At 37.5% G+C, this 26,765-nt stretch overlaps 2 protein-coding genes across 9 annotated transcripts; one reads left to right on the forward strand and one right to left on the reverse strand.

The window, feature by feature from the left end:
* Positions 1-1,291: 1,291 nt before the first annotated feature.
* Positions 1,292-18,263, reverse strand: LOC5511550 (neuronal acetylcholine receptor subunit alpha-10). 4 transcript variants are annotated; one of them, XM_032380950.2, is made up of 6 exons: positions 18,193-18,263; positions 7,819-7,895; positions 5,471-5,622; positions 5,159-5,203; positions 4,418-4,527; positions 1,292-3,472 (listed from the first exon to the last, which is right to left on the reverse strand). In XM_032380950.2, exons 2-6 carry the CDS (start codon positions 7,880-7,882, stop codon positions 2,248-2,250), a joined length of 1,596 nt encoding a protein of 531 aa, XP_032236841.1. In that variant the 5' UTR covers positions 7,883-7,895; positions 18,193-18,263; the 3' UTR covers positions 1,292-2,247. The 4 variants fall into 4 exon arrangements, with proteins under 4 accessions (XP_032236841.1, XP_048582677.1, XP_001631926.2 ...); XM_048726720.1 differs by lacking the exon at positions 18,193-18,263 and adding an exon at positions 11,311-11,783; XM_001631876.3 differs by lacking the exon at positions 18,193-18,263 and adding an exon at positions 9,727-10,023.
* Positions 3,364-26,605, forward strand: LOC116617860 (neuronal acetylcholine receptor subunit alpha-7). 5 transcript variants are annotated; one of them, XM_048726715.1, is made up of 11 exons: positions 3,364-3,487; positions 14,576-14,798; positions 18,229-18,253; positions 19,716-19,756; positions 20,738-20,840; positions 20,964-21,037; positions 21,994-22,136; positions 22,645-22,689; positions 22,930-23,039; positions 23,612-23,807; positions 24,960-26,605. In XM_048726715.1, the coding sequence occupies exons 6-11, from the start codon at positions 20,986-20,988 to the stop codon at positions 26,034-26,036; spliced, it is 1,623 nt and encodes a 540-aa protein (XP_048582672.1). In that variant the 5' UTR covers positions 3,364-3,487; positions 14,576-14,798; positions 18,229-18,253; positions 19,716-19,756; positions 20,738-20,840; positions 20,964-20,985; the 3' UTR covers positions 26,037-26,605. The 5 variants fall into 5 exon arrangements, with proteins under 5 accessions (XP_048582672.1, XP_048582673.1, XP_048582674.1 ...); XM_048726717.1 differs by lacking the exon at positions 3,364-3,487 and adding an exon at positions 14,059-14,131; XM_048726716.1 differs by lacking the exon at positions 19,716-19,756.
* The last annotated feature ends 160 nt before the right edge of the window (positions 26,606-26,765 follow it).

The following is a 26,765-nucleotide window of genomic DNA, read 5'->3' on the forward strand; positions in this document are numbered from 1 at the left end:
TCTTACACGAAGTATCTAGCCTACTGTCCTACGTCATCGCAATGTTAACAGAACCTTTTGCATAATTTAAAACTGTTACATTTGCGACCCAAGTGCGAGACACGCGGCTCAAGATAAGAATTAAGTTAAGTGCTGACTGCTGACTGCTTTAGACTCATACAGCTTACTTCAAGAGTTAGTTAAATGTGCTCTGGACACTCATGAATGGACTCGAGGTATTTACCTTGATTGCTTAATCTATTTTAAAGGGAAGTAGTTTGAAACAATTGATGGAAATCGTCACCTACAAATCGCTTTGTCTATGAATCTACTTTACATTGGAAACTTGACCGGCTACCCTAAGATGAATTTTATTTTCTTACTATAAAATATCTTGTTCTCTCTAATTGAATCTCATCATTTTAACCATGTCGATTTTAATAAAGTACAGCATAGGTGTTGTACATGTAAGTGTAAAATATATACTTAAATCAATGAAAATTATTTTGGTACTTTGGTGCTTCCTTTAGATAAGCTTAAGTTTCGTTATTTCCCTGAAATACCTTTATCCCTCATTGAATGTCATTTTATTTTTATGGAACAATTTTAATAAAATCTAGAAATTTGTAATATTTTTGTAGTGTTGTTGATCTTGAAAATATGTTTATGCTCTATAAATTTTAATCAAGTCTGGATGTTCTATAGCCCTCTCATTTGACTTCAAAATAAATAAATGTTGTTGTTTACTTGTAACATACATAAATAAAATAATACATTTCAATAAAATTATATTGTTAATACAATAGGACTTACTTTGGGTGATAAAATAAATTTACCCCTAAGTGATAGCACATTGAGGGCAGTGAACCAAAGAAATGTTTACGAAATAACAATTTTAAAACACATTTTCAGCTTTCCTTTATCTTATTTCGGTGCTAACTCTGATGTAGGGATAGTATTTGAAGATAGGACAATCAGCCCTGTCTACTTACATGGAGCACACCTCGAGTCCACCCCACACCTGAAGAGTTGATGCTCTTACCTTTCTTGCCCCAATCAGTGTGGTGATATGGCATTTACAATAAAAAACAAGATTATATATATTTTTTTATTATATCCAAATTAGACAATAAATTTTTTTTCATACATGTCACACAAACAAGTTGCAGATCTCAGGTATCCCAGTCAACCCTGCGCGCAGGGTCTAGTTTTTTATTTCCTTGACGACCAGGCTTTTAGGTGAATCAACTTAAATTTTTCTCACGTAATTCCTGTTAAGAAATTATTCCACTGAACAATGAAGAAACCCTTGTCACTGATAACATCTTTATTCAAAGAATTCAATCGAAAACAACACAGCTTTCTCATATCAGCCGATGGAAATGGATGCCTTCTCTTACTTGGTATCATGCTAAAATGGATGACAAAATTGCGGCTGACAGAGGCCAAAACAGACCAGGTTTTTTTGCAAGAGATAAATCTTTTTTCGCCGTTTTCAATCTAGAGTAGAATTATCTTTACTTCTATTAACAAAGCAAATAAGTGTTTTTATTATTCAAATGTTTAAATGAATTTCATATTGATTTCCTTTCGTTTTTAAACTGGAAATCATTGAGATCAAATCCGTTCCCCCAACTGGCAAAATGCCTTAATACTGGATTATTGATGTTTCTGCAGCAAACAATTACCACAATTTTGCATTACCATTAAACATTCCATATATATACTAAGCCTTTATACTAAGTATGGACCACTTTTGTCCAACCTTAATGAATATTTTGAAGTTTTTCGGAAAGGGACAATTACTTATATTTTCAAGCAGTTGTTTGAAGGTTTACTTGTCCTGCTGATCGAGAAAAGTCACTGTTATCTGACAATTCATCTTAAATGATTGTCAATCCACATAACTTTTTTTCAAATTATCTGTTGAAGTTGACTTTATGACTTACTGGACTAAAGATGCGGCTCGCCTGGTAATGAGTAAAGGAATACTACTGCCATAAAGGAATTAAAGAGGAACACCGATTAAGTCAAGCTTCCCTCTACTTGAACTCACTTCAATTTGTTTAGAGACAAATTTAAAGTCATTTCTATTCGGAAAACTCGAACCTTCGAAATGAAACTGACTGCAAGTTCCCTAGATAGAAAAAATTCAATTGTTTTTTTGGATATCTCAAACTCCACGCTGACTCATCAAACAGTTTTACCGTACGGTTATGGCACTACTGTTATCTTAAAAGCTGGAGTAAGCTTTCTTTCTTTCTGGCATTAGATATATTTCGGATATTCTTTCTCTAGTTCCTTCGGTCTGTCCCAAAGTGAAGGCGCCCGAAGGAAAATTGCACCAACCGTGACAATTCCTAATACGACTGCAACACACAGTACAAAGCGATCCAAGATCTTGGCCGCGAGAGTCCATTCCCAATGCCTGTGGCAGCGCTCTTCTTCACTTATCTCAGCGTCGTAATCCCATTGATGACACTGAGCACCTTCATCAACTCTATTCTCACGCATGCTCCTATTTTCCACGAGGGAGAAATTATTGTTTCGATTGAGATGATGATTGTCAGATTCTTTATTTTCATTGTGGTTATCATTTGCGAAGAAGGTTTCAGGGTAGGCGAGCTCAAATCCTCCCTCGTCGCCAATCTCTGGGTCTTTCTTCCGCCGTGTTTGACGCATGCTTCTGGCTCTCACAATGTTAGCTGACTGGTTGTCGCTCTTGTGCATTGTGCGGCGTTTTGCTGCCGGATTAAAGCTCATTTGTCTTCTTGGATCTGTTTTGACAACAACGTCGTGCAAAAGAACAACTCGCGAAGTCCAATTGAGTATAAGCGTTCGCAACCACTGTGGCATTTTCCGGTTGGTGCGGTGATAGAAATTCAGTATCATCGTGGTTACCACGAGAGAAGCTCCTATCTCGAGAACAATCGCGAAATAGTATTGACCAAGAAGCGGGAAGTCATACGCCGGCATAATCTCTGAAGTTAGCTGCTGAAAGACGGTCATGGCCAACAGAACGGTGATGCTTAACCCAATTCGCTCGCCCGACTCCGGGGGTAGTACAAAACCCAAGAAGATCATTGACGAGATGAGGCAGCAGGGGATTATCAAATTAATGAAATAATCCAGCGATTCACGCCGCATCCAGATTGTCAAGGTAACATCAGCAAACTGATTAGGAAATCCGTTGTACTGGCTGTGGCTGCCGACAATGTCGATATCGTAGATAGACCATTCTCCATTTTTTTGGTAGTACCGTGTCGGGAAGGTCAGATTCATTGGGGACATGTCAAGTGTGGTAATATCGTGGGAAAATGAGCCGAATTTGAGCTTGCATGTCTGGCTATCGAAGGGAAAGAACTTAACCTTTATTTTGCATATGCTCTTTAGGAGTGCGGGACTTCTCCATTTGTTGGTTCCATTGCTGTACATTATTACGTCTGTCTTGTACGTCGTCCGACCGCCTGCTGTTTGGTCTTGCTCATCAACGCTGGAAAAAATGCAGGTAAGCAGAGTAAGCCCCATTTACATTAACAATTTTTAGTTGACAACTATATTTGCTGGCATCTACACAAGCATTTTTTTCATGAGTGGCAATTTTAAATTGCCCAGAAAAAGCAAACCTGCTAGCTTTTGAGCAACTATAGTTGCCACATAAAAATTGACCACTCTGCTCCATCTACACTAGCAATTAAAAATTGTCACACAAAAAATGTCAACTAAAAATTGTTAGTGTACATGGGGCTTTAAGCAGAACCCCGGCTTAGTCGAAGCTTAGGGTTGTGATTACGCGCGCTGCCGTGGCCAGAAGGTTAGCCAATCAGCATGCGATTATCACAAAAGTTAGCCAATCAGCATGCGAGAATCAAAAAAGTTAGCCAAGCAGCATGCGATTATCACAAGAGTTAGCCAATCAGCATGCGATTATCACAAAAGTTAGCCAATTAGCATGCGATTATCACAAAAGTTAGCAAATCAGCATGCGATTATTACAAAAGTTAGCCAATCAGCATACGAGAATCACAAAAGATAGCCAATCAGCATGCGATTATCACAAAAGTAAGCCAATCAGCATGCGATTGTCACAAAAGTTAGCCAATCAGCATGCGATTATCACAGTTTTGATTGACAGTAACTTCAGCATGAGGAATCCGTCGTGTTGTGATGTCCATCAAGCAGTTATTTGCCTCGGTGATTGGCTAGTGAAGTTCATGTCAATCAAATGGTACGTTTATCGCATCCTTATCGGTTTGCATCACAAAATTGTCAAGGTGGCCACGGTAGCGTGCGTCGCACTGTAAACTGCTAAGTAATAAATCATAAGTAGGCATTTCAGCTCTTTTTCTACCTCGAATAGACCGTTAAGACGAGGTAGGACAACACATATGGGATCAAGACTGAATTAATAAGTTTATTATTAATGGACGATACGTACTTATAGAAGAGCAGTATGTCAGGGACCCAAACGTCTTTCGCACTCACGTGGAGTATGTCCAGACCTCCGAACAAAGCCGGGTCCCAGGTCAACAAGGAATTATTCCACATCTGGAAATAACGATCAGCTTAAACGCAATAGACATACGCCTAAACCAACGTGTCGTGCTAAAAACAAAGTAACGCGCGCCAGGTCATTGATGCCAAAATACACAAAACCAAACTGTTTTTAGCGTAAATGATGCAACACTAATCATAAGCCGACATTAACGCAGTGCTTCTTGTTTCCATCAGAACAAGACAATCTCACAAAGGTTATCTCATTTGATCTATACCCTGTTCCACTGGATTACTACTCTCTGGTACCATCTAATTGTCGTATGCACATTTTGTTACTTCCAGTGCTTTTGACGAAAAAAAATGGATTGAAAAACAATTCGCACAAAATGAGATAACCTCTTAAAGCGAGGTTCATGTTTTAATAGTAAGAACATAACATTATGATATCGACTTAAGTACACCTCTTTAGACCAGTCAAAAGTGCGTGTACTATCAAGTATATTTTAATCATAAATTATTATTAGCAAACCTCTCTCCCAACATTTCACTTACTTGTCGTACCCTTACATGCCGTATCGACTTTAGTACACCTCTTTAGACCAGTCAGAAGTGCGCGTACTATCAAGTGTATTTTAATCATAAACTATTATTAGACATACCTCTCTCCCCACATTTTACTTACTTGTCGTACCCATCCGTACACGGTGATCGCTTGCTGTTTTGCATTCTGAGGAAGAAGGCGGTAACGTAATGCAATAAATATAGCTTCACAGGACAATGACAATGAGCTTGTTAAGCTAGCCAATTACGGTATGGCAATCGTTTTTTTTTTGTTGACAAGATTTTCAAAAGGAGGATAGCCGACTGTAATTTTGAACTAACGAAACTGGTCGAATTAATATTCCGGCTGTAATTTTGAACTAATGAAACTGAAATTAAAGTCCCCACTGTAATTTTGAACTAATGGATTTCCAAATGCATCAAATTGCCTTACCACATCTACTATGTTGATGAGGTCAAAGCCAAACTTGACGAGGATCGGCTGAGACCTATCAAGCATTGGAAGAGCGTCCCTCACGTGCGAGCTATTAAAGAGCATACGATGAAGGCGCTGCGATGGATTGGGGTCATTGTCCTGTGCTCTCCCTGAGTAGAAAGAATGTATAATGTTCCAAGAGCAGGGGGGCACTGTGGTGTAATTTATAACTACTATGCGAGAATACATTAGTGTTTCGCCAACTAAGACGTGACAGGTGATAAACTACCACAAGTTAGAAATGGTATGCCTCTAGGAAAACAGATATGGGCTTTCCACGGCAGCGCATCGATTATAACAGCCTTTCTGCTATTTGTATTTTTTTTTCTAGTCGAAAGAATATAAAAAAATGTTTTTACTTTTGTTTCGCCTGCAACAATAGTCGCCATAACAACACAACACGGGTTTTGTTATTTGGCTCATGTCAACAAATTACTTGCTAAATCCCCGGCTAAACGAGGGACAATGTTGTGAAAATAACAAACATGTAATGCACGTTTGTTAGACGTTATGCTTCGCTCAAATTGTATGGATCAAGAGAAAGAAATATAACGGTTTGATTAATCAACTGTTTATCGTACAATGTTTTGTGCATGTTTCCTTTCTTTTTCATTAATTGCTTATAAACATTGATTTACAGTTATTTTTATTTTTATTTTTATTTACAGTTAGTTTTATTTTATGGGATTTTCATTTACTACAAGTTGTAATTTTTTTATCGAGATAATATCAAAATGGCGTGGCGTTTTTTTTATCTATAGTTCTCATTGTTTGTTTAACTATTGTTGTCGTTGAGACTTGCTTATTCATAATTTTCTTTAAAAATTACATATGAATGTCTAAAAGAAAGTTCTACAAAACACGTACGCCAATTTGAAATGGATATCATCCTTCTCTTCTATTTTTAACTCGTGAATGCTTGCAAAGCATTTACGAATTTTTGGAGGGACTTCTGTGGGTGACACAGAAGTCCCTCCAATAATTCGTAAATGCTTTGCATCGTCGGATCGTCAGATCGTTGGATCGATCATCCGTAAACTTTTTGTGGTCTTTCTGTGCTTTCGCAACACAGCAATTTTTAGATCTTCCTGTAAACTTCCGGTGACCAACATCCGGTTAAAACTCAGTACTATAAAAGAGCCTAGTCATCGACCTGTGAGCGCTTCATTACGTCATTACGTGTTATAGCCGTAAATTATATATAAGCTAGTTTTTTAAGGAAAAGTCTTCAATGTGGGTTGAGCGTGCGCATGCGCCTTCGTCACTGACGTCAATCGATCTTCTACGGTTCATTCCAATTCAAGTTGTTAGTTTACAAAACAAGTAAAATGCTAGCACAGCGATTTTTATTCTCCCTCTTCTAGTACTTGAAGATCCGCATCTCTGGGTTTTCGCATTATTTGTTTGAATTTTTGCTGAAAGAGTGATTTTGTGCTGAAAGAGCGTATAGCCAAAGCTTCGACTTTTAAAGTCAGAGAAAGAAAAGGGAAAAGCCTCTGTTAGCAAGGCCTTTCTTTGCAGGGTAATAAAAGAAAGCCTCTGTATGCAGGTCAAGAAAAATAGTATGGACTTTCATAAGTTGTTTTTTCCCATAATTCTTTTTTTATAAATTAAGTTCTAAATATCAAACAAAACTCGTTCAAACACGCTTATTCATCAAGAAACGATCAATAACGATTTTGCGAATTTCTAGAATGTTGATATGCTTAAAATACATATGACTGTAGCTTGATTAATTATGTCGGGTATTTAACTTCTGTTTCCGAAGAGAATAGGGAGAAATTTGACATATTAGAAAAAGCAGTTCGAACGATGAGATACCAATTAGGATAAAAACTAATTTTATTCAGTGGTTACTTCGGCAATGCCTTAGTGGTATAGTGGTTCTGTCGCTTGTCTAAGACGTCAGAGACCGGAGGTCCGATCCCTACTTATGACGTCTAATTTTTTTTTTTACTTTTTATGATAATAATAAATAATCAAACTGTTCTTGGTGTTTCGAAAAGAAAGGACATTGTTATGTACTCCCAGCGTCTTGGATGTGTTCATCCTTTGTTCAAAATCCATCCTGTATATGATTTTTTTGCACACATGAAAATAACTAGAAAAACAAATTTGCATTCACCAGTTGGCTCACAGAGCCCTTTGAATTTTTATCGAAATCGCTCATTGTTGTTGTTACTTATGTATTCGTTGATTTATGCTTCATTATTATCTTTAATTTCTATATAACAATATTCTAGCGTTAGAGATACGTTCTTAGTTAGTAAAAACCGCACATGATCTAGCACGAGATGTATTCTTACCTTTCTCGAGAAAAATGATGTAGAAAAAAAAAACGACCCACAACAGCTGCCATGAACTGATCATCTTTGGCAACGTTCTGAAAAGAAAAAGTAATGAAAAACAAGCTCTTAAATCAATAATATATAACAGGAGCATCAATTAACGGTTCATGACAAAAGCGTGAATAATTGTTTTTCTTCAGCTGCAAGAAAAAATCTTCCTGTCATAGAAGGCAAATAAAAAAGTATTTGTCAACTTACAATCAACTTACAACCCAACCTTTTTTTTAAATTATTCATTGCAAAGTGCCCGTCAAAAATTGTTTAAAATAAATCCATTCCATTTTGAATAATTAAATTTCCAACGAGGTTTTACTGGCAAGTCTTATTAGGACGATAACAGTGTCATTTATTGGAAATAGAAACATAAGACACCATGTCTTATTTGTATTAATGCAAAAAAGCATATACGTAACTTGATTATTTTTATCACATACCCAAACTCATTGCTAAACGTATAAAAGTGCCTATCGATTATTAAAACTTAAAAAAGTGTTATTGACTTTAGTGGGATAACATACGCGTTATATAATACTTTATGCACAATGACGAACCATAATTAGTATTTCTTAATGAAACATCAAGATGTGATATTTATGGTTATGGGTATGTAAAATCACTAAATTACCTTGCGAACTAAGCTAAATGTACACCAAACTTTAACGGCGCATAAAAGTTTTTAGCAGCACAAAATGATAGCCCATCTCAAATAAGTGGCAATGTCATGTAAAATGAGTGTGGTCCCTGGCCGTCGCTAGATCTGCAGATACTTTGATGATAAGTCAATGACATACTCTTTTAGAAGTTATTTTTGCGTCAAATACAGTTCTCTGTTGATGTTAACATCCGACCAAGACTACTTGGACAATCAATGATTACGGTTGAAAAATATGAATAAATGAAAGTGATTGACATAGGTGCTGTGCTTTGTGCTGCTATCATTTCAACTTAGTATAACTTGTAATTTCTCTAGACTCTTCCTCATTTCAACCCATCTATTTCTTTGATAACAAGTTATTGCCTCCAAACTTTTGTCTGACGGGCTTTACAACTGACGCCCCCTCTTTTCAATTGAATTATATGAAGCCGTAATTCAGCGAACGTACGTTTACAATGGAGAGTAATGAAAGGGCATTCGTAGACACCTGTGGGGATTAGCAATTTATTTTGGTGATCTTTGCAAATTCATCCAATACAATAAGGGAAATCCTTTCCGATTTTTTTTTATATTACTGTAAATTCCAAATAAACAATTTGAATTTTTTTAGGCTTTAGGGATAGTAAATCCTCTAAATCTGCACAGTTGGCTTCCTCCTCGAACGCATAAACAATTTGTGCAATGATCTGAATTTTTCTTACCCTAAAGCTCAATACTAAACTTCTCTAATCTTCAAACAATAGTTCAATGATAAGGTTGGAGGAAAAGTTAACCATTCTACTCTCGCTAGAGCTTCCTTTTCGCTATGATAATGACGGGTTAAAGAAGATGTCTTTATTTTTAGTGATGAAATAAATGATATTTGCTATGCTCTTTTCCTGTCAAACCATAAGTTAGCCTTCAGTGATGATAACCTTTCGATTTTTCAAAAAGTCTCCCTAAGAATACAATCAATCACTGGGAATGGAAGATGTATTACTATATATTATTCGTTTAGTTTGCCATAAAGAACAAGCACATCCGGTTCACACTACGAAACATGCGCTTAACAGGACTTAATAAGATGTATCATTCGTGAATAGAAAAAACTTGATGTCTTAGATCGAGCGAAGTGCGAATCGTTTGGTAAGGTCGGCAAGGATTATTCTTGTACCTCAAAGTTCATGAACCTTAATGAACCCTGAGTGCAAGTTTGTACCAGTGTTGCTTACCCAGTTTGGTGACGTTCAAATCTTCCCCACTAGCTTCCCGTGGATGATAAAAACCAAGCCACAACTTCAAACAATTAGACCTTTTTTAAGATGACATGTGTAAAAACGGTACGATTCCGACTTTCTGACTTTTCAAATGTTCCGACGACAGATTAAAGAAGAAAAACGTATACTTAGCGATTCAAACAGTCTTTCAAGGAATTGGTTTTTAACTATGCTGCTATCTTTTGAGATTAATAACCTTGAGTTGGCCAGGTGATAATATGGAGAAAGAAAAAGCTGTGTTGTTTTGCATAAATAGGTGCACACTGAATATAAGAATTAAATAAGAGTATAAGAATATTTGAAGGTAATAAATTTGCATCGCTTAAAAAAATCATCAATTTACTTTTTAACGAATTCGCTCTGCAATGAATGGAATGTCCATCTTTATTCGACTGTATTTTTTAAAGATTGTTGAAAAAGGTTTGTTTTTTTTACCAAACACCAAATCAGTCTTATTCAGGCTAAAGTCTACCCAAAAGCAATTGTTTCTGAAAGTGAGAAGTTGCCAAGTAAAAACAATGGAAAGCTGCAATGTGGTTCATTTGGATAATCTTATTTGGAAAACTATTTTCATAACCGCCGATCTTATATTAGAATACTCTGTTCTGGAAATTAAATAAATTAAGAGTTTATCGTAGCACTAGTAGTTTCACCATTTAACCACGATTATTCGTCCCCGCTCGTTCGTTTTCTATTATATCACGTACATTCAACATCAGCAATAGTGGTCTTTTTATTGTTCTTACAAGTTCATGTCGCAGGGAAATAATCTGTTTAGAATGAATGACGCCACGCAATCGCGAAAAGAATAGACGGCTTGCAGAAGGAAGGCATGTGACCTTTTGAGTGACAAACTCAAGTAAGATAAACACAAAATGCCTGCGCCCGTCACGCTAGAGAGCGTTGAAGGAATAAATCTCTCAAAAAAGATAAAGCCTTTTTACATAGAAACTTTCTGGCTGATAAATTCGTAAGAACTGAATATCTTGCTTCTTGTTGTCGTTATTTTGCCGCCAAAAGCCGGAGCGCTCGTGAATTTGCCAGCCAAAAAGTCTAAAATATGTCTAATATGGGTCTTTTGGCCCCCCGCCTGTTAAAAATCCTGGCTACGCCCGTGTTGCCAAACCAAAGACATTTGAAGTTAAATGTGAGCGAAACTTTGAGTGTAGCAGTAGTAGTTCAGTTTTATCTTTGTCTAGTTCAAGTTTGTTCACCCCCATCCACATTTCAATATTCAAAATACACGCTGTATACGTATACATTATATCTGCATATCTGCTTCATATCTGCCACCCCAGAATCATCACCTGAGCTAAAAGAAGTTTACATCTGGGAGTCAATAACATAGAAATGTAAGTCAAGAAAATGGCAGCGTATTATCTTCTCCAGAGGAGAAGTGGAACGCAGATTTAAGTTTTATCATTAACACGCCCTATACTATACTGGGCGTCTTTGGGCCACAGAAAGCCACAAGATAAAAGAAATATGTAGGAAAAAGAAGTGACCTTCGTATTTTCCCCTCGCTGAAGGCAGTTATACCTGTGAGCAGATAACGATGAAGCACCGTAGCCAACCCATTGCTCGGAGGTGATGTCAATGTTGGTTGAAATAATGAGTGATGTTAGCGGAGTTTCTATTTTTTCCTATACGAAACAGTGTCTGTGTAATTCCCACCGGCGGAAGAGCAAGGTCTTTTTTTTTCTTTTTTTGCTGCGTTTGGTTAATAACATTATTAATAGATTATACGCATTTGAAGTAATGGAAAGTAGACTCAATCGTTTATTCCGACTAACATTAAAAATAAACAATTAAAAATGGACCATAAAAAATGACCGTCGAATAGTTTTTGGGTAGAACCCTAATATTTTGACACGTTTTACCTTTGGTTTATTTAAACCCGTGAAATAAAATCGAAAGTCAAAGTGGCTAAGCCGGCACACACAAAAAAGGTAAATACACTTAATTGTATTCCACTTTTTTGATAAAACCGCTCTTTCCCAAAATACATTTCATAGTCAGAGACACATTCGTAAAAAATTCAAATGAAGAAAAACAGCTATTAAAAAAACCTACGATTCTAGGGGTGAAATGCCGCCGCTAAATAAAAAAAAAGAAAAGAGGTTTTATAAATGGTAGAATTCACCTTTAAATCGCGGAGTCCAAGCAAGATGTCATTGGTGAATCAGCAGAATTGAACTTCATTCCTATTATCTGTTGTGGCTATCGTACTCTATTACTTGTATCTAAAGTGTGATGCACAAGCAAGGGCGGTAGGAACAGTTATTGTCTTGCTAAATGTGCCTTGTTTGCGAAGCGCTCTCCGTGCTTGATAAGAAAACCCTGTCGAGTTAAGTTGCGTAAACCGAGCTACTACCCCGTGGCGCACGAACTGTCCCCAACGACATCAGAATTTAGCCTATTAGTTAAACAAGCACTTTCCCCGTCGCTCTCTATATATTTGCCCAAAAAATATTTAATAGTCAGAGACACCTTCGTAAAATATTCATATACTAAATTAAACCAATCCACCGTTTCCCTTTTTAAAAGGTGCTAGTGAGACTCGATGAAATATGAAGCTAAGAATTTACCTCTAAATGCAATATTTCATTGTAGACTCAGCAGAAATGAACTTCCTTGTTCTATTTTCTCTAGTGGTTAGTAAACTTTTATTACTTGGATCCAAATGTGCGCCACTCAAGCTGACAACTTTAATCTTCGAGTTACTATCGAAACCATGCAAAATGATGTTACATCTTTTACTTTGATATTCACAGTGTAACAGGCTCAAAGTGCTTAAATAAATGAAAAGAGCATAAATAAAACTGAATATGGATTACGAATTACTGCAATTTTTAATATTCCGCGAACTCTCGTCAGCAATCTCCAACAGCTAAACCGCTTTGTGGTTCCCGTCATTCAAACTAATGGAATTACATTTAGTGCTATTTGATAGGTTTTATCGGGTGCTGGTGTGATTATTTAGGTGAAAAGAAGATATTTTGGGACCTTGAATGGTGATAATAGCCTCCAACCCTGTCTACAGTGGTTTATTCGGAAATTACTATTTGCGGAGTTTCGGGATTCCTCGATCTCCGAAAATAGTAGTTTCCTAAAGCCGGCTTTAGCAGGATAGTATGGTGACCGAGAGGTTATCGATGACCATGTGAACCAACTTGTGAATAAAAATGTTTTGTAGTATCCCATTTACTTTCTAATGTGCAGAAAATATAAACAGGATTTTGAACAAAGTATCAAATATGAACACATCAATTTGCTGAGAGAGTCCTTTTTCCTAGCTAAGTTAGGACTACATGTGGAAATGAATGATGACCAAACCGCTGGACTACTGTGCGTTTGCTGAAACGAGAACTAATTTTACTAAACCATTTCCAGGAGGGAAAACTGAAACCCAAAACTGAGAACAAACAAAATGAAAGGTATGCTGGTGGATGGGCAATAGAAATTAGAATATTAATTAAATTAGAATATAAAATAGAAATTAAATTCACAAAACTAAAATACCCCCCCCCCCCCCCCACAATTAAACACTGTAACTTTTATACAATGTGTGTCGTGTATGTAAACAATCTAGAAATGTGCAAAATCGTAATTCGATATATTAGCCGGGGTATGTGTTTGTACTGATTTGGTAAAAAATGTAAAAAATAAAAAAAAATCATGAAAGTCGCATCCAGTGCTTTCTGAAGGCTTCCCAATGTACACATCAGTACTGTATTGAGTTTCCAATATTCTCAAGTTTCCCTCGCCTTGGCTTGGCTTGAGTCGTCAAGAAAAGCAATAATATATGCGCCGTGCCCACGTTTTCGATACCTAACTCTAAGTCAAACTCCCTCCTCCCCCTCCCCCATTACCAGACACCTTTGCCATCACAGCCCTGTTATTTGAAGTAATAAGAGGAAGAAAACAAGGTAAAACATCTATTGTGTTGTTTCCATGGATATTCGTTTCTTTTCAATGAGCATGCGTTTGCTTCCTTGTGCCTCGCTAAATAAAATAATTTCTTGGTATCCTTGGTAGAAAATGCATTGAATAAGTGTGAAAATATTTTTACCTTGAACAAACTACTCTATACATTATTTGCCCAAAATCAACATAGAAGCCAAACACTCAATCACCCCTTATTTATTTTGACAAATATGCTTCTATAGTCGTTATATATATATACATTAATCATTATTTCCTCGTCATGATAACCTATCACGGAGTTTGAAAATTGCCTTAGGAAATAGCCAAAAGTAAATTTCAATTTACGTTCAAAAGCAATGTAATTGGATAGCACTTTTAAAAGGTTAGATGGGTGATTATGTTTTACACTAAGGATTTAGGGCTTCCGTGTATCGTAAAACCTTTTCAGGCGAAAGTAGAAATTAGATTTGCTTTCTATACTATAATATTTAGATAATTCAGCGATGGTCATGTTCTGACAATTTTTATATATTAACCTTTTTTTGACTACTTGTTTCATTTTCTGTTCCACCAAAAGAATGTAGTAATCTGAATTGTTAATCGTACCGGTAAATGATACACACAAAAAATATTTTATTTTGACTTGCATAAATAGTGACCATTTTTCGCACAATTTCATGACATAGTCGTTGCCCCTAGTATTTAAAGACAATACTTGCTTGATTTTGCGATATTTTCATAGAATCTTAATTGTTGAGTTTAACTATCCTCAAATCCTCCTCAAAAGTAATGGCCCCCATTCCGACTCCTTGTTCCTTACCATGCATAAAGATACATTACAATCAGATTATTATTGTGTGTTTCTTTCCTTATTTAGATTCAGTGAAAAAGAGTATTGCCTGGCAACAAGGTTGGCAGTAATGTGATTGAAGGCCTTTCAAAAGCGACCCCTTCAGCTTCACACCGAGTCTCTATTTATCGTCTTTACTGTGAAGAATCGAGCTCCTTCAAGTTGGTGTAAGCGGTCGCGGTCTACATTAAAAACACGAATTCAATGGAAGTGCTTAGAGAACGTCAGAAGAGAAAACTGAAGTATTGAGGTAAGATATAAAATCATGCAAAATACGTAAATGCTAGAGCTGCTGAACGCGGGAGGAAAAAGGGTAGAACTGCCACATACATTAATCACTTTTTTCTACTGCGTCTTAGGGTCTTGATTCAAAAGCTGTAATGTTGAGATTATGAAATAGAGATCATCGAAACTAAACTCCTGCCAATAGAAGATAGCGATTAATAAAACATTCAACAATCCTTTTTTGTCATTTCAATCACCCCTCAAAAAATACAAAGCTATATTTTCGAACAGTGACAACAGACAGTGACAAAAATTGCTAACTTATATCCTAATATAACCTTGTTTTTAACTGTTTTAAACCTTTTGCATAAATCAAAAGTGAGAACAAGCATGCTGCTTTTACACTAATATAATTAAGTAGATAACGTCGTATTATCATGGATTTTGTCAATTTTTCTGATCCATTTTCCCCTCACAACTTGGAAATGAAAAAAGTCTTCATCGAATTTCTCTATTGATAAAATAAAAGAATAGATGGCATTCAAGCTTAGTGTAACAACATCGTGAATAAGCCACTATGAGGTATCATTATCTCGACAATTACGATTGTGGGTCGATATTTATCAACAAAACTGTTTTATTACTATTCAATGCTAAAGTCATGTAAAATTCAAAGAACAGTTGTGCAGCAAAGCTGGTATAAATATTAAGGAGATGCTTTCTGTGGGATGTAACCTAATACTGGACCCCCGTGGTTTTCCCTGTAAAGACCTACTTTATTACTATGCTAAAATAGACAAGGCGCGTTATAATCAGAGGGCGACTTTTGAATCCCTTCCGTGCTACAGAACGGAATAAGTATTAGGTCTGTTGGTTATCGTTTCAAAAAATAATAATGCTATTTCTGTTTTCTCACTAGATAGCCTTGAGATATCATTGGCCTATTGTTAAGCAGACACTTCAGCCATTCACCATTCAACAGATATTCACCAAAAAAGTAGAATTTATTACACTCTTTTTTTCAAAGGAGAATCTAAAGTGTGTATGAATAGCTAGATAAATGCGAGAGGATCGTGGGAAGGGAGATGCGCAATATGATGCGGCTGAAGACTTAATTACAAAAAAAACTTTGTGCATTCATTTTTAAACGGCCGCTATTCTTTTATTACAAGTGTCCAGTACAATATTTTATGATATTAAACTGGCCAATTGTTGTAATAGAATACTTTACCGGCCTTGTTAAAATGACGCACAGAGTTAATTGCAACTTAAAGAAAGCGCACGATGATACGCACGAGATCATATGGTGTTGTATTGTAAACAACAGCTTACGCTTGACCCTCGTCTTTGCTCCCCCCTGACTGATGTGTGCATTTCCAACACGCTCTCGATTTGCATACCGCTGTGTGGCGTGAAATAAACAACCCTGCCACCACGAAAACACAAACCGAGATAGTCCCTGACTTTAAAAAAATTCCATGCCCCATCAAAGCCCTTCTATGTGGTCTAGTCGATCATATAAGTTGTCTAAAGGACCGAATTTTATCATTGACAATTATCTCCAAAATTCCACGTTTGATTGTTGAAATATTGCGGAAAATGTGCTTTTCTCAGTTTTGCGGAAAGATGTGTTCTAAAATGGTAGTAACATTCAAAATGTTACAACTTTCTTTCTATTGAACATAGCCAAACCAAATTTGACATGAGTTATCGTACACAATTGGCGGTTGTATTTGCCAAAATTCGGGTAATAAAGGCTAAAATAAACGCTTTTCGAACGGAACTTCGCCCTCAATTTTTCGGGTCGAGATTTTAAATATATATCTAACTTTTTTCCTCTTCCATAGAGGCTGTATCACCACATATTGAACTGATTCTGGTAGTGTCATCAAAAAGCTAACGCTCAATTTTGCGTCAGTCTCAAAAAAGTGCAAAACATGTTGTTTACTTTTTATCTGCTGTCCAGACGAAGATGGCAAGATGTAGCGATAGCGACTCATGTTAAAGTTAAGGGTTTTTTTAAAGCGATTTTCATGAAGATACTTTTTGTATCGGTTTGTTGGATTTTCACTGAGAGGTTTCCCGCGTTCTAGCTTCAGGCTCTTTTCAAATTTAGTAAAACGAAAACGACAGCTACTGATTGATATGGTAGTAAAATGTCAGTCAAATCCATGGAGTTTAGAAAAAGTGGGAAAAAAGGTGTTTCTTTCCAGATCACACTCTCATGGGTCACTCACGAACACAGAAAGCTCCTAAAAAAGTAACTTTGTTGGCAGTATAGTTGATGGGATAGATGTAATAAAATCTGTTTTAATTGCAAAAGCAAAAGACCAACTATTACCAGGAATGATAATCACAAGTCAGAAATGATTTTATTTCCTCTATACCACTAGTATAATGCAGCATCATTATCTCTAAAGCTAACTAGTAAAAAGCCAATAAATTCTAAGGTTAGCAGCCGTGCGTCATCCGGGAAAGGAGGGTTATATACCAACCCCACTCCCCCCATCTTTGGATTCCTAATAGTAAATCTTCTTAAAAGAAACACCACCCTCAGCAAATCCTGGGTACGAGTCTGGCTAGCGTCTGTGCTTAAAGACAGGATGTAATTTAGTTGACTAACATCCAAATCTTACTGTTTTAATTAAACTTCCTATCAAAGTGCTCTAACAGATATTACTCAAGTTTATTTAAGTCACCAATCATAAGTCTTCGGTACAGAAGTCAAGCACTAGCTATGCTATTAGGTAGATTTTTTAAATCATACTCAATACATCTTTTATCAAACGACCAATCACATTGCATGATTAAAATAAATATGATTTCACTGTTCATTTTTCTTGAGATTTCTCTTTGATAAAAGCGGTCCGACAAATTGGTTAGCAGGTTTTATTCCTTATTTACATATTCATTTAAAATAGGAACGACTTTCCTTCGCATTATCTTGTTCAGTATTTTGATATGATGTGTCCCGAAAAAACAACATCGGCTTGCAGCGCGCGGTTTTTGTCCTTCTTCCCCAATGAAATATTGAGTGAATTCAATTGTTTAACACATGACAAAGATAAGCCGGTTATTCTCAATATGCAGAAGAATTGTAGTAAATGTTTAGTATGGATACGAAGTGTAATTCGTTTAGTTAAACTCGTTTTATTGTTTTCATTTGTTGAAATGTGAAACCTTGAAATAATGGAAGTTGTTACGTGTCGTAAGGTGATTTTATCACTTTGTCAACTGTAAAAAAAAACAACCAATTGAGCGATTTCAGACGCAAGTGGCACCCAGGCTGTGTTATTAACAGGGTGAGGTCAGCAAGTCTTTGTTTAATTTGCCAAAGATCACAATTGAGAAGGAGGAATACGTCTGAAGAGCCTTCTGTTTATCCTACTATCATCACATGACCTTTTTTGCACACTAACCTTTTTTGGTGAATTACTTTTCTTCTTTGCTTCCAGATGTAAACGAAAGGCTATTTCGTAGGTGAGTTTTTGACGTGTTTACATTCAAATGTACAGGTGATTCTACTTGAGCTATATAGCCCAGTTATTGAATTATCTAACTTATTTGAATATTTTTATTGGACTTTATTGTGAAGTAATTAAGGTTACACGAAGGTAAGTTGCCAAGAAGTATGAATGTTAGCCATTTTTTTCGATTTTACATGTTACAGCTTCTTCTTCATAAGGCCACTGTTTTGCCACTTTGTGGGCTGATTTATTTGTTACAGCAAAACTCGTTGTTGCGCGACCTCGGCGATTATCCAAAATCCTTGTCTCGTTTGGGAATAGCCGCGTGGCCAGACACAAGCTTTGGGGTGGTTTGTCTGGGTTGATTGTTTGGTTTGATTGACTACGCGCTATTCCCAAACGAAGAAAGGAATTTTTGATTCGGTGAGGTCGCGCAACAACGAATTTGGCTATAACAATCTACCACAAACTATCAATGTCAATCATGATTATTTGTTTCACTCAGTTGTAGTATCACTTAACTCGACAAAGCATATGATAGCCATAGAATTCCCGCATTAATTACTTATATGAAAGTTTTTTTCTCTCTTTTCTTCCCTTTTCAATTCAATTTCTTTGCGGTGTCTTTGACTATACATCTTTTTCGCATAACAAATTATGTTTTTGTTTGAGAATTCGAATGCAAGCATTAGAAAATATGCGATTGTATTCAATAATACATCCTAACAAAAATAATAGTCAGCCTTCCTTCTAAGCTCTAGAACAACACCTTGTTTTGGGTACCGCACTTTTTTCCAAAGCTTGAAGTAAAACGCAACACACAAGTGTGAATATTTTCGCGCAGTGTCCCTTTATCGGCCTTTACACACTTCCACCTTTGCATGTTTTAGCTTTCATCTAGTGTTTATATTTTCGAACTCTTGAAGCAGCGCAATGAAAAGATATGTGGCACAAAAACTTCCACATTTGATGTATTATAAAATGACAAAAACAAGGGGCTCTGCTGTAGCTACAAAACAAGGGGTTCCCGCGCTCGCCCCAGGCCCTTCTGGACCATTAAAAAAAACGACAGTCGTTGAATGACGTACCGTAAATTACTACTTACTCATTTAGTTGCCGCACTTAAAAGACTCTTAAATAATCGGCGCACATTGGGCCTCAAAATGTTTATAAGCTTTTCCCTCAAAAAGACCAATACATCTACAATTTGGATTTGGTTATAACAATAAAATCCTACATGAGGAGAGAGTAAAGAAGTGGTTTAAAAATTAATATATGGTACGTCAACTTCAAACCACTCGATAAAAGTTCATTTAGTTTATATTATAAAACGACTCAAGAATCCATGTGGAGGACACACGCGCTTGGCGCCAGCATGCGTACGCGCTCCCCAAAACTAGATTGCAACGTAAGAAACTTTTTTTAATTGTTGTATATAACAAATAATTCTCATTTTTGTACGTCTTTCCTCAAAGGATGCACAGAATACGTCACCGCGTCGACTGCGTCTAGTTGCGTACGTATTGTTCATGACAAGTTGTGACGTCATCTTCCACCCATTAAGGCCGATTTAGACAGCACGATTTAGCGCCCGCGACACCTCTACAACTTGCCTGCGACATGCCTAGGACTTGCCTGCGACACCTCTACAACTTGCCTGCGACTTGCCTAGGACTTGCCTGCGACACCTCTACAACTTGCCTGCGACTTGCCTAGGACTTGCCCGCAACACCTCTACAACTTGCCTGCGACTTGCCTAGGACTTGCCTGCGACACCTCTACAACTTGCCTGCGACATGACTAGGACTTGCCCGCGACACCTCTACAACTCGAGTCGTAGAGTGTAAATCAGCTAACGACTCAGCTACGATGCTCGACTACGAAAGTCGTAGTGTGTAATTCAGGGCTAAGACATGTCGTAGACAGGTCGCATACGACTAAACCGTGCTATCTAAGTCACACGCGTAAAGTTTTCGTTTCGACTCGAAGAAATTGTTGCGGAAAGTGGAAATGCTACTCTTCGTGACTCTGAGAACAAAAAAAAACAAATGGTGTCGCACGTAAAAAAAATTAGCGTGCGACTTCCATTTAAACACATTTCGGGTGTCTTAGTTTGCTTTCGGGCTACCTGTAAAATAGCTGACACTCTTGTCTGCGTTAAACTTGATCCAACCTTTTTTTTAACGACCTCAACGAATAGGGGGACAAGAGAATTACTGGCGGTGCGATAAACGATCTTTTAGCGAAGATAAAGAATTTTATAAAGCCTGGCAGAGTAATGGACTAACGCTTTAATTGTTCTTGTTAAAATACTGCCTTCAACCTCAATTTTGCCTCAGTCTACTACTCATGTGACATAAAAGAAGACAGGTTCAGTAATTGTGCTCGCCCTTCGCTGATATTATCACCGCTAGAAGCTAGTTCAACTGCCATCTTGCAGTCTTTCATAAGCTAAATTGAAAGGGCAAACTGTCATATGGCGTTGATTTCATTGCAGCTTGGAGCTGATATATAAAGCCGTTTTACTGTCAACAAAGAGAAGAGAAACGCTGCCAAAGCTCTCGAAGTGAAAAACAGGAGAGAAGTTCATCTGAGACAAAGTAGGTTAATTTTTTTCGAGAAAAACCTATGTGTTTAATCTGATAAAAATACAAGAATTTTAGATGAAATAATTTAAAAAAAAAATTTCATGGTTATATGATTTTTATTTTTTTCGATGGCAGGAGCATTTCTTTGTGCAGGGAGATGAAGTTGTTGACATTTTTGCTTGCATCCGCATTCATGTCGTCGTTTTCAGGTGAGTGGAAATCGTAAAATTATAAAGTGAATTTTAACTACCTGAATATATCTCGTTTTATATGAAAACACTTTTTTTTAACTTAACAAGACCAATTGTACTTTGGTCTTGAAAACGCGTATGCCCATCAATATATTTCTTGTATCTTCTTTCTATATGAAAGAACAAACAGTCTCCTTGTAGCACCATAGTCAAATGTCCTAAGAATCCTAAATTAATTACTTCTTTCTTTTTAGACACAAATCTCGTGTCTGATAAATCCCGTTATCCACCCTCTCCCTACGGTCCCTAGGTCTCCTAAAATTCGGCAATTAGATAACGGTTAGTGGGCACGCATATTTTCATGATCTCATGCTCAAATGATCCCGTACCTATAGATTGATTTAAAGGCGATTTCTTCAAATTTTTTTGGTGTCGCGGCCGCGGTGCTTTTCGAGTCGTTTACAGTCGTCCTGGTAGAAATGAAATATACAAAAACAGCCGAGAGCATTATTTTTCAATAGATAGTATGTTCTTTTTTGACTTCAGACTTTGTATCGAAAAAAATGTTAAATAGGATTTTTTCAACAAAAAGAAACATGTATAAGCTGCAAGCTTTCTTCGTTGAAGATTGCAAGTAATTAAATTATTTTGCTTACTTGAAAAGTGAAACAATTCTAGTGATTTTATAGGCTCCTGCCATAACAAGACAGTTTTTATTCAAGATGCTATCTTTGCGTGTGCTTTTAAAGAGAAGAAGGGTAGTGCACTTTTTTCAATACGATCCCGATAATCGACAAACTATGGAGGTTTTGCTTCCGCTATATCAATGAAGGTGTCATTTTGGGGAGATAAAATGCCCTTTTGGAGTTGCTGGCATTTAAAATTGAATAAAATCTTAATAACTATATTTCGATGTAGGAAAGCACCCTTACATAACCGAATCTTCACTTTGTAATCCTGTGGTGTTATTTCAGAGGGGGCCCTGGAGACGAATGAGACTCGACTCTACTTGGACCTGTTTAAGAAATACAATAAGTATACGCACCCAGTGGTCAGCGGTAGCAACCAATCCCTACGAGTGGAGTTCGACTTTCAGCTCATTCGCATTATTGAAGTGGTAAGATCACGTGATCAAGCCGCCATTTCATCATCCTAGGAAAGTACCACGTGTCAAAGTGCATCCATTTGAATCAGCTGATTTGGGGAGGGGGGCAATTCGATAAGTTCGATAGAATTTGATAAAATATCAAAGTTTATAGCTGGCTATTTCGAGATTTTTGCGCATAATGTGACTTAATTATATGAAAACAATAACAAATGTGTGGTTGACAAGGGTAATTTAGCTGATCCCCAAAAATTTATGAAAAAAATGACCGATTTTAATTTGTAACTGTGCCAGAAGGATGGATTTTATCGGCGAATCGAATGTAGTCTAATATCCTTTCGGGTTTGGCTTGTTTATTATTCTGTTTGTTTAATTTCTTAGTGTTCTATACTATAGCAAACCATCGAGTTTCTTTGCACAGCTTGTCTGTAGTATTTCTAGTTAACGTTAAAGGATGAAAAAGCTAGGAGTTAATCACTCAGTATTTGAACCGTATTTGTTTTTTGTTTTTGCTTCCCAGAGTGCGAAGGAGCAGTTTATCAAATTGTATGCATGGGTCAACCAGGTAACAGCCACAGAATATTCTCCTTTATTTTCCTTTTCGAGCATGGGTCAACCAGGTAACAGCCACATAATATTCTATTGACATCCGGTCGTTGTGGGGGGGGGGGGGGGGTGCATTCGCACCTTCACCCCGCACCCTCCTGAGCGAGCCTGAACCACCACTAACGGGGGGGGGGGGCATGGTAGATTGTAAATACTTTTAGCTGCAAAAAGAGATGTAAGTGCAACCATCTTGTTGTAGTACTGGACGAATGAGCTGTTGACTTGGAATCCTGCGGATTACGGCGGGATAACGCTGATCCACGTGGAGCCTAAAGACGTCTGGGTTCCAGATGTTCTTCTTTATAACAAGTAAGTAACGAGGAAAGGGCAGCGGCAGATAGAGTGAATTCATGGCGGAATAAGGGGGACGGTGGGGGGGGGGGGGGCAGAAGAGGGAAGGACGGAGAAAGGAAGCCTAGGCTTAATGGGAGAGTGACGGAGAAAGAGGCGGATGTAAGGGGCAGAAGAAAATAAGGTAGAATGAAGGGGTGTGCAGAAGGGGGAGGTGTGGGGAGTGGAAGGAGGGTGAAGGTTACAGAGGGACGGGGAGAAGAAGAAGGGAGCCAGACTTGGTTGCGCCGGGTCTATCGGCTTCAAGACAATTTAACGCTTACAGAGGTTGGCTTTTTAATTAAGGGACGTTTCTTTATACAGCATTCTGATGAAAAGCAAAAATTCTGGGGAACTTTTGAATTAACCGCAGAATAGAGATTGGCTGACGTTGAATAAGCGCAAGTACAAAGGGAAACTTTGCTGAATTAGGGGAGGGTCTTGCTTTTATTGCAAGATTTTTGTTATTTGGGGAATAAAGCCCCTCCCCCTTAGATTGATTGAATTCTTTGTTTCGTTAACGCGCTCTCGACAATTTTGATTTCCTATAGTGTTGACGAGGAGGACCGTTTCGGCGGAGGACAATTCACGTATAAAGCGAACGTAGCTCTTCACCATAACGGCGAAAATACGTGGTTAAACCCTGCCATCTTTAAGAGCATCTGCAGTGTGGACGTGACTTATTTCCCATTTGATGATCAGGAATGCTTTCTCAAATTTGGCTCTTGGTCCTTTGACGCCTCGAAGGTGTGTACTAATGAAGTCATTTGACGCCTCGAAGGTGTGTACTAATGACGTCATTTGACGCCTCGAAGGTGTGAACTAATGACGTCATTTGACGCCTCGATGGTGTGTACTAATGACTTCATTTGACGCCTCGAAGGTGTGTACTAATGACGTCATTTGACTCCTCGAAGGTGTGTACTAATTACGTCATTTGACTCCTCGAAGGTGTGTACTAATGACGTCATTTGACGCCTCGAAGGTGTGTACTAATGACGTCGTTTGATGCCTCGAAGAAGTGTACTAATGACGTCATTTGACGTCTCGAGTAAAAAAATAGTTATTATATTATACACCTATTTTAAATAAGGTTGTACTCGGAGATTCTCTGCGTCGTAACCCTCGGTGCTCCATCGGCATTAAATAAATAAAAGAATTAGCGTAAATTATAACAAACAAACGTTTAGAAAACTTTAGCTTTCTTGTTTATGTATCTTTAAACGTTCACATGGCGTTCACAGACAGGGATTTGGCCATTTATACGTTACACATGAACCACATACATTGATTCGCGGATGAAACCTTTATTGAAATACTCGAGATGAAATGTTCGAGATGGAATCAACAGTCGGAGATAAAATTCGTATCCAAGTGCGACAATGTACTATTCTAATTATATTTTATTCTCAATTTTAGAACATATATAGACAAAAATTAAGAAATTTATATATATATAAATTTCTTAATTTTATATTAATTATATATATATATATAGAATCAAAAAGCCCAAACTGTCGCGATCTCGTACCAGAACAATGAATACAATACACAAAAACTGGAAATCGACTCTGCCAAATTTTCGTCTTATTAAATATATATATATATAATACACCAAAAACTGGAAATCGACTCTGCCAAATTTTCGTCTCGCGCCACTATTCTGATGTAAATAAGCTTGTTACGATTCACCTTCTTCAGTCTGCCCTGAAGAAGTCTTATTAAAGACGAAAATTTGGCAGAGTCGATTTCCAGTTTTTGGTGTATTGTATTCATTGTTCTGGTACGAGATCGCGACAGTTTGGGCTTTTTGATTCTATATATATCTATAAATATATATAAATTTCTTAATTTTTTTATATTAATTATATATATATATATATGCTCTTTTATTCAAAGGTGGACTTGCACCCACGGGATCTCAACGTCATAAATAATAATTACATCACGAATGGCGAATGGTACTTGGAAAGAATTGCAACGAACCGCAACTCCAAGAATTACAAGTGCTGCAAATACCCGTTTGTTGACGTCACTATCACCATAACGATATCAAGGGTTTCACTAGACTATATCATGAAGCTTATCATACCTTGTTCTCTCATCTCGTCCATGATCTTCTTGGGTTTCGTACTCCCCCCGGAGTCGGGCGAGCGGATTGGGTTGAGCATCACCGTTCTGCTGGCCATGACCGTCTTTCAGCAGCTCACTTCAGAGCTGATGCCATCCTATGGCTTTCCTCTGCTTGGGCAGTATTACTTCGCGACCATGATTGAGATAGGGGCCTCTCTGGCGGTCACTACATTCATACTTAACTTTTATCATCGCAGCAGTCGGAGAATGCCTCGGTTTCTCAGAATAGTTATTATTGATTGGCTTGCCAGGGTGGCCTTTCCGTTCAAGAAACGTAAACGGGAAGAGGATCGTTTTAACTGCCATGTAAACCACTTATCGTCAAGAAACGAGGGTTTAGGGAGGGAGGGTGGCTCGTACTCGATGGTAGAGTCCATTATCGACAACACGGATCAAAGGAATGAAAGGCCAAGTATTTGGGATCCAGTACCGGAAATGAACTCAAGGTATGACCTCCCGGTAACCATGGAAACGGTATCCATGGATAACGTCAATTATAACTCTGCTCGAAACTCGCGATGCAACATCAGGCGTGTGAATGACAAAGGTCGAATTAAGCGGTTTAAAGCACGACGCATGCGTAATGCGTCAAATGGATATAGCTCAAATCAAGGCAGTAGCCAAGCAAGGTCAAGGCAAGGACATTTTGTGGGAAATGTGGCGTTTGGGGGCTTGACGCAGAATTCTGGAGTCGATTTCTCAGAGCAAAAATCTAATAATCAGAAGGAATGGATGAAAGCTGCGCGGGTACTTGATAGACTCTTTTTGATCATTTCAGTGATCATTGGCACTGTTACACTCTTCGCTATTTTTCTTCGGGCCCCAAGATTCCAACTTACTTGAAGTACGTTTGTGGAATTAAAGCAGAATGAATGATATCCTTGCTTTAATGAAATGGTTTATAAGATTCAATTAGAAGAACAAAACATCAACTGAAGGCGTTGTTAGTATGTGAGTCCAAGGCATCGACGAGAATGGAGAAAAGCAGAAAAACCTGAAAAGCAGTGCTGAATACTTGTTATTGAGACTAAGAGCTCATTGCATTCATTTGCGTATATTATGGTACCAGGATTTCTTTTATTGCTTAGTGATTATTGAAAAAAGTATCCTCTTATTTATATTAGAAATAAAAGCAAACTCAGGAAAACTCAGTAACCTAGCATGTGGAACCATCATCTACGCGATATACCAATATGAAATGCGCCAATAACAATGAAAACAAAATATATAACGAATATCTTTATGTATTGGTGTCTTTCTCTAGATATTTGATGTATAACTTTCCTCTTTAGATTTTGGGCGTAGTTCTTTGTATTGAATAACTTAAAATGGCAACAGAAAAATATACTTTTTTTATGCAAGAATCCGTATTTCGTTATCGCAGTCCATGGGAATTAAATGAAATGTGCAAATGATGTTATTCGTACATTCCCGCCCCCACGATTGCGCCTACCTTACCCATGATAGAACTTGCATCCTTGGAGTGCAACCTTATTTGAAATAGGTTTGTACATCTCAACAGCGCTACCGTTCTCATCTCTGTCACGCACTGCGCTTTAACTCAAGAACTAA

Source organism: Nematostella vectensis, chromosome 4 (genome assembly GCF_932526225.1).
Source record: "Nematostella vectensis chromosome 4, jaNemVect1.1, whole genome shotgun sequence".
Classification (NCBI taxonomy): Eukaryota; Metazoa; Cnidaria; class Anthozoa; order Actiniaria; family Edwardsiidae; genus Nematostella; species Nematostella vectensis.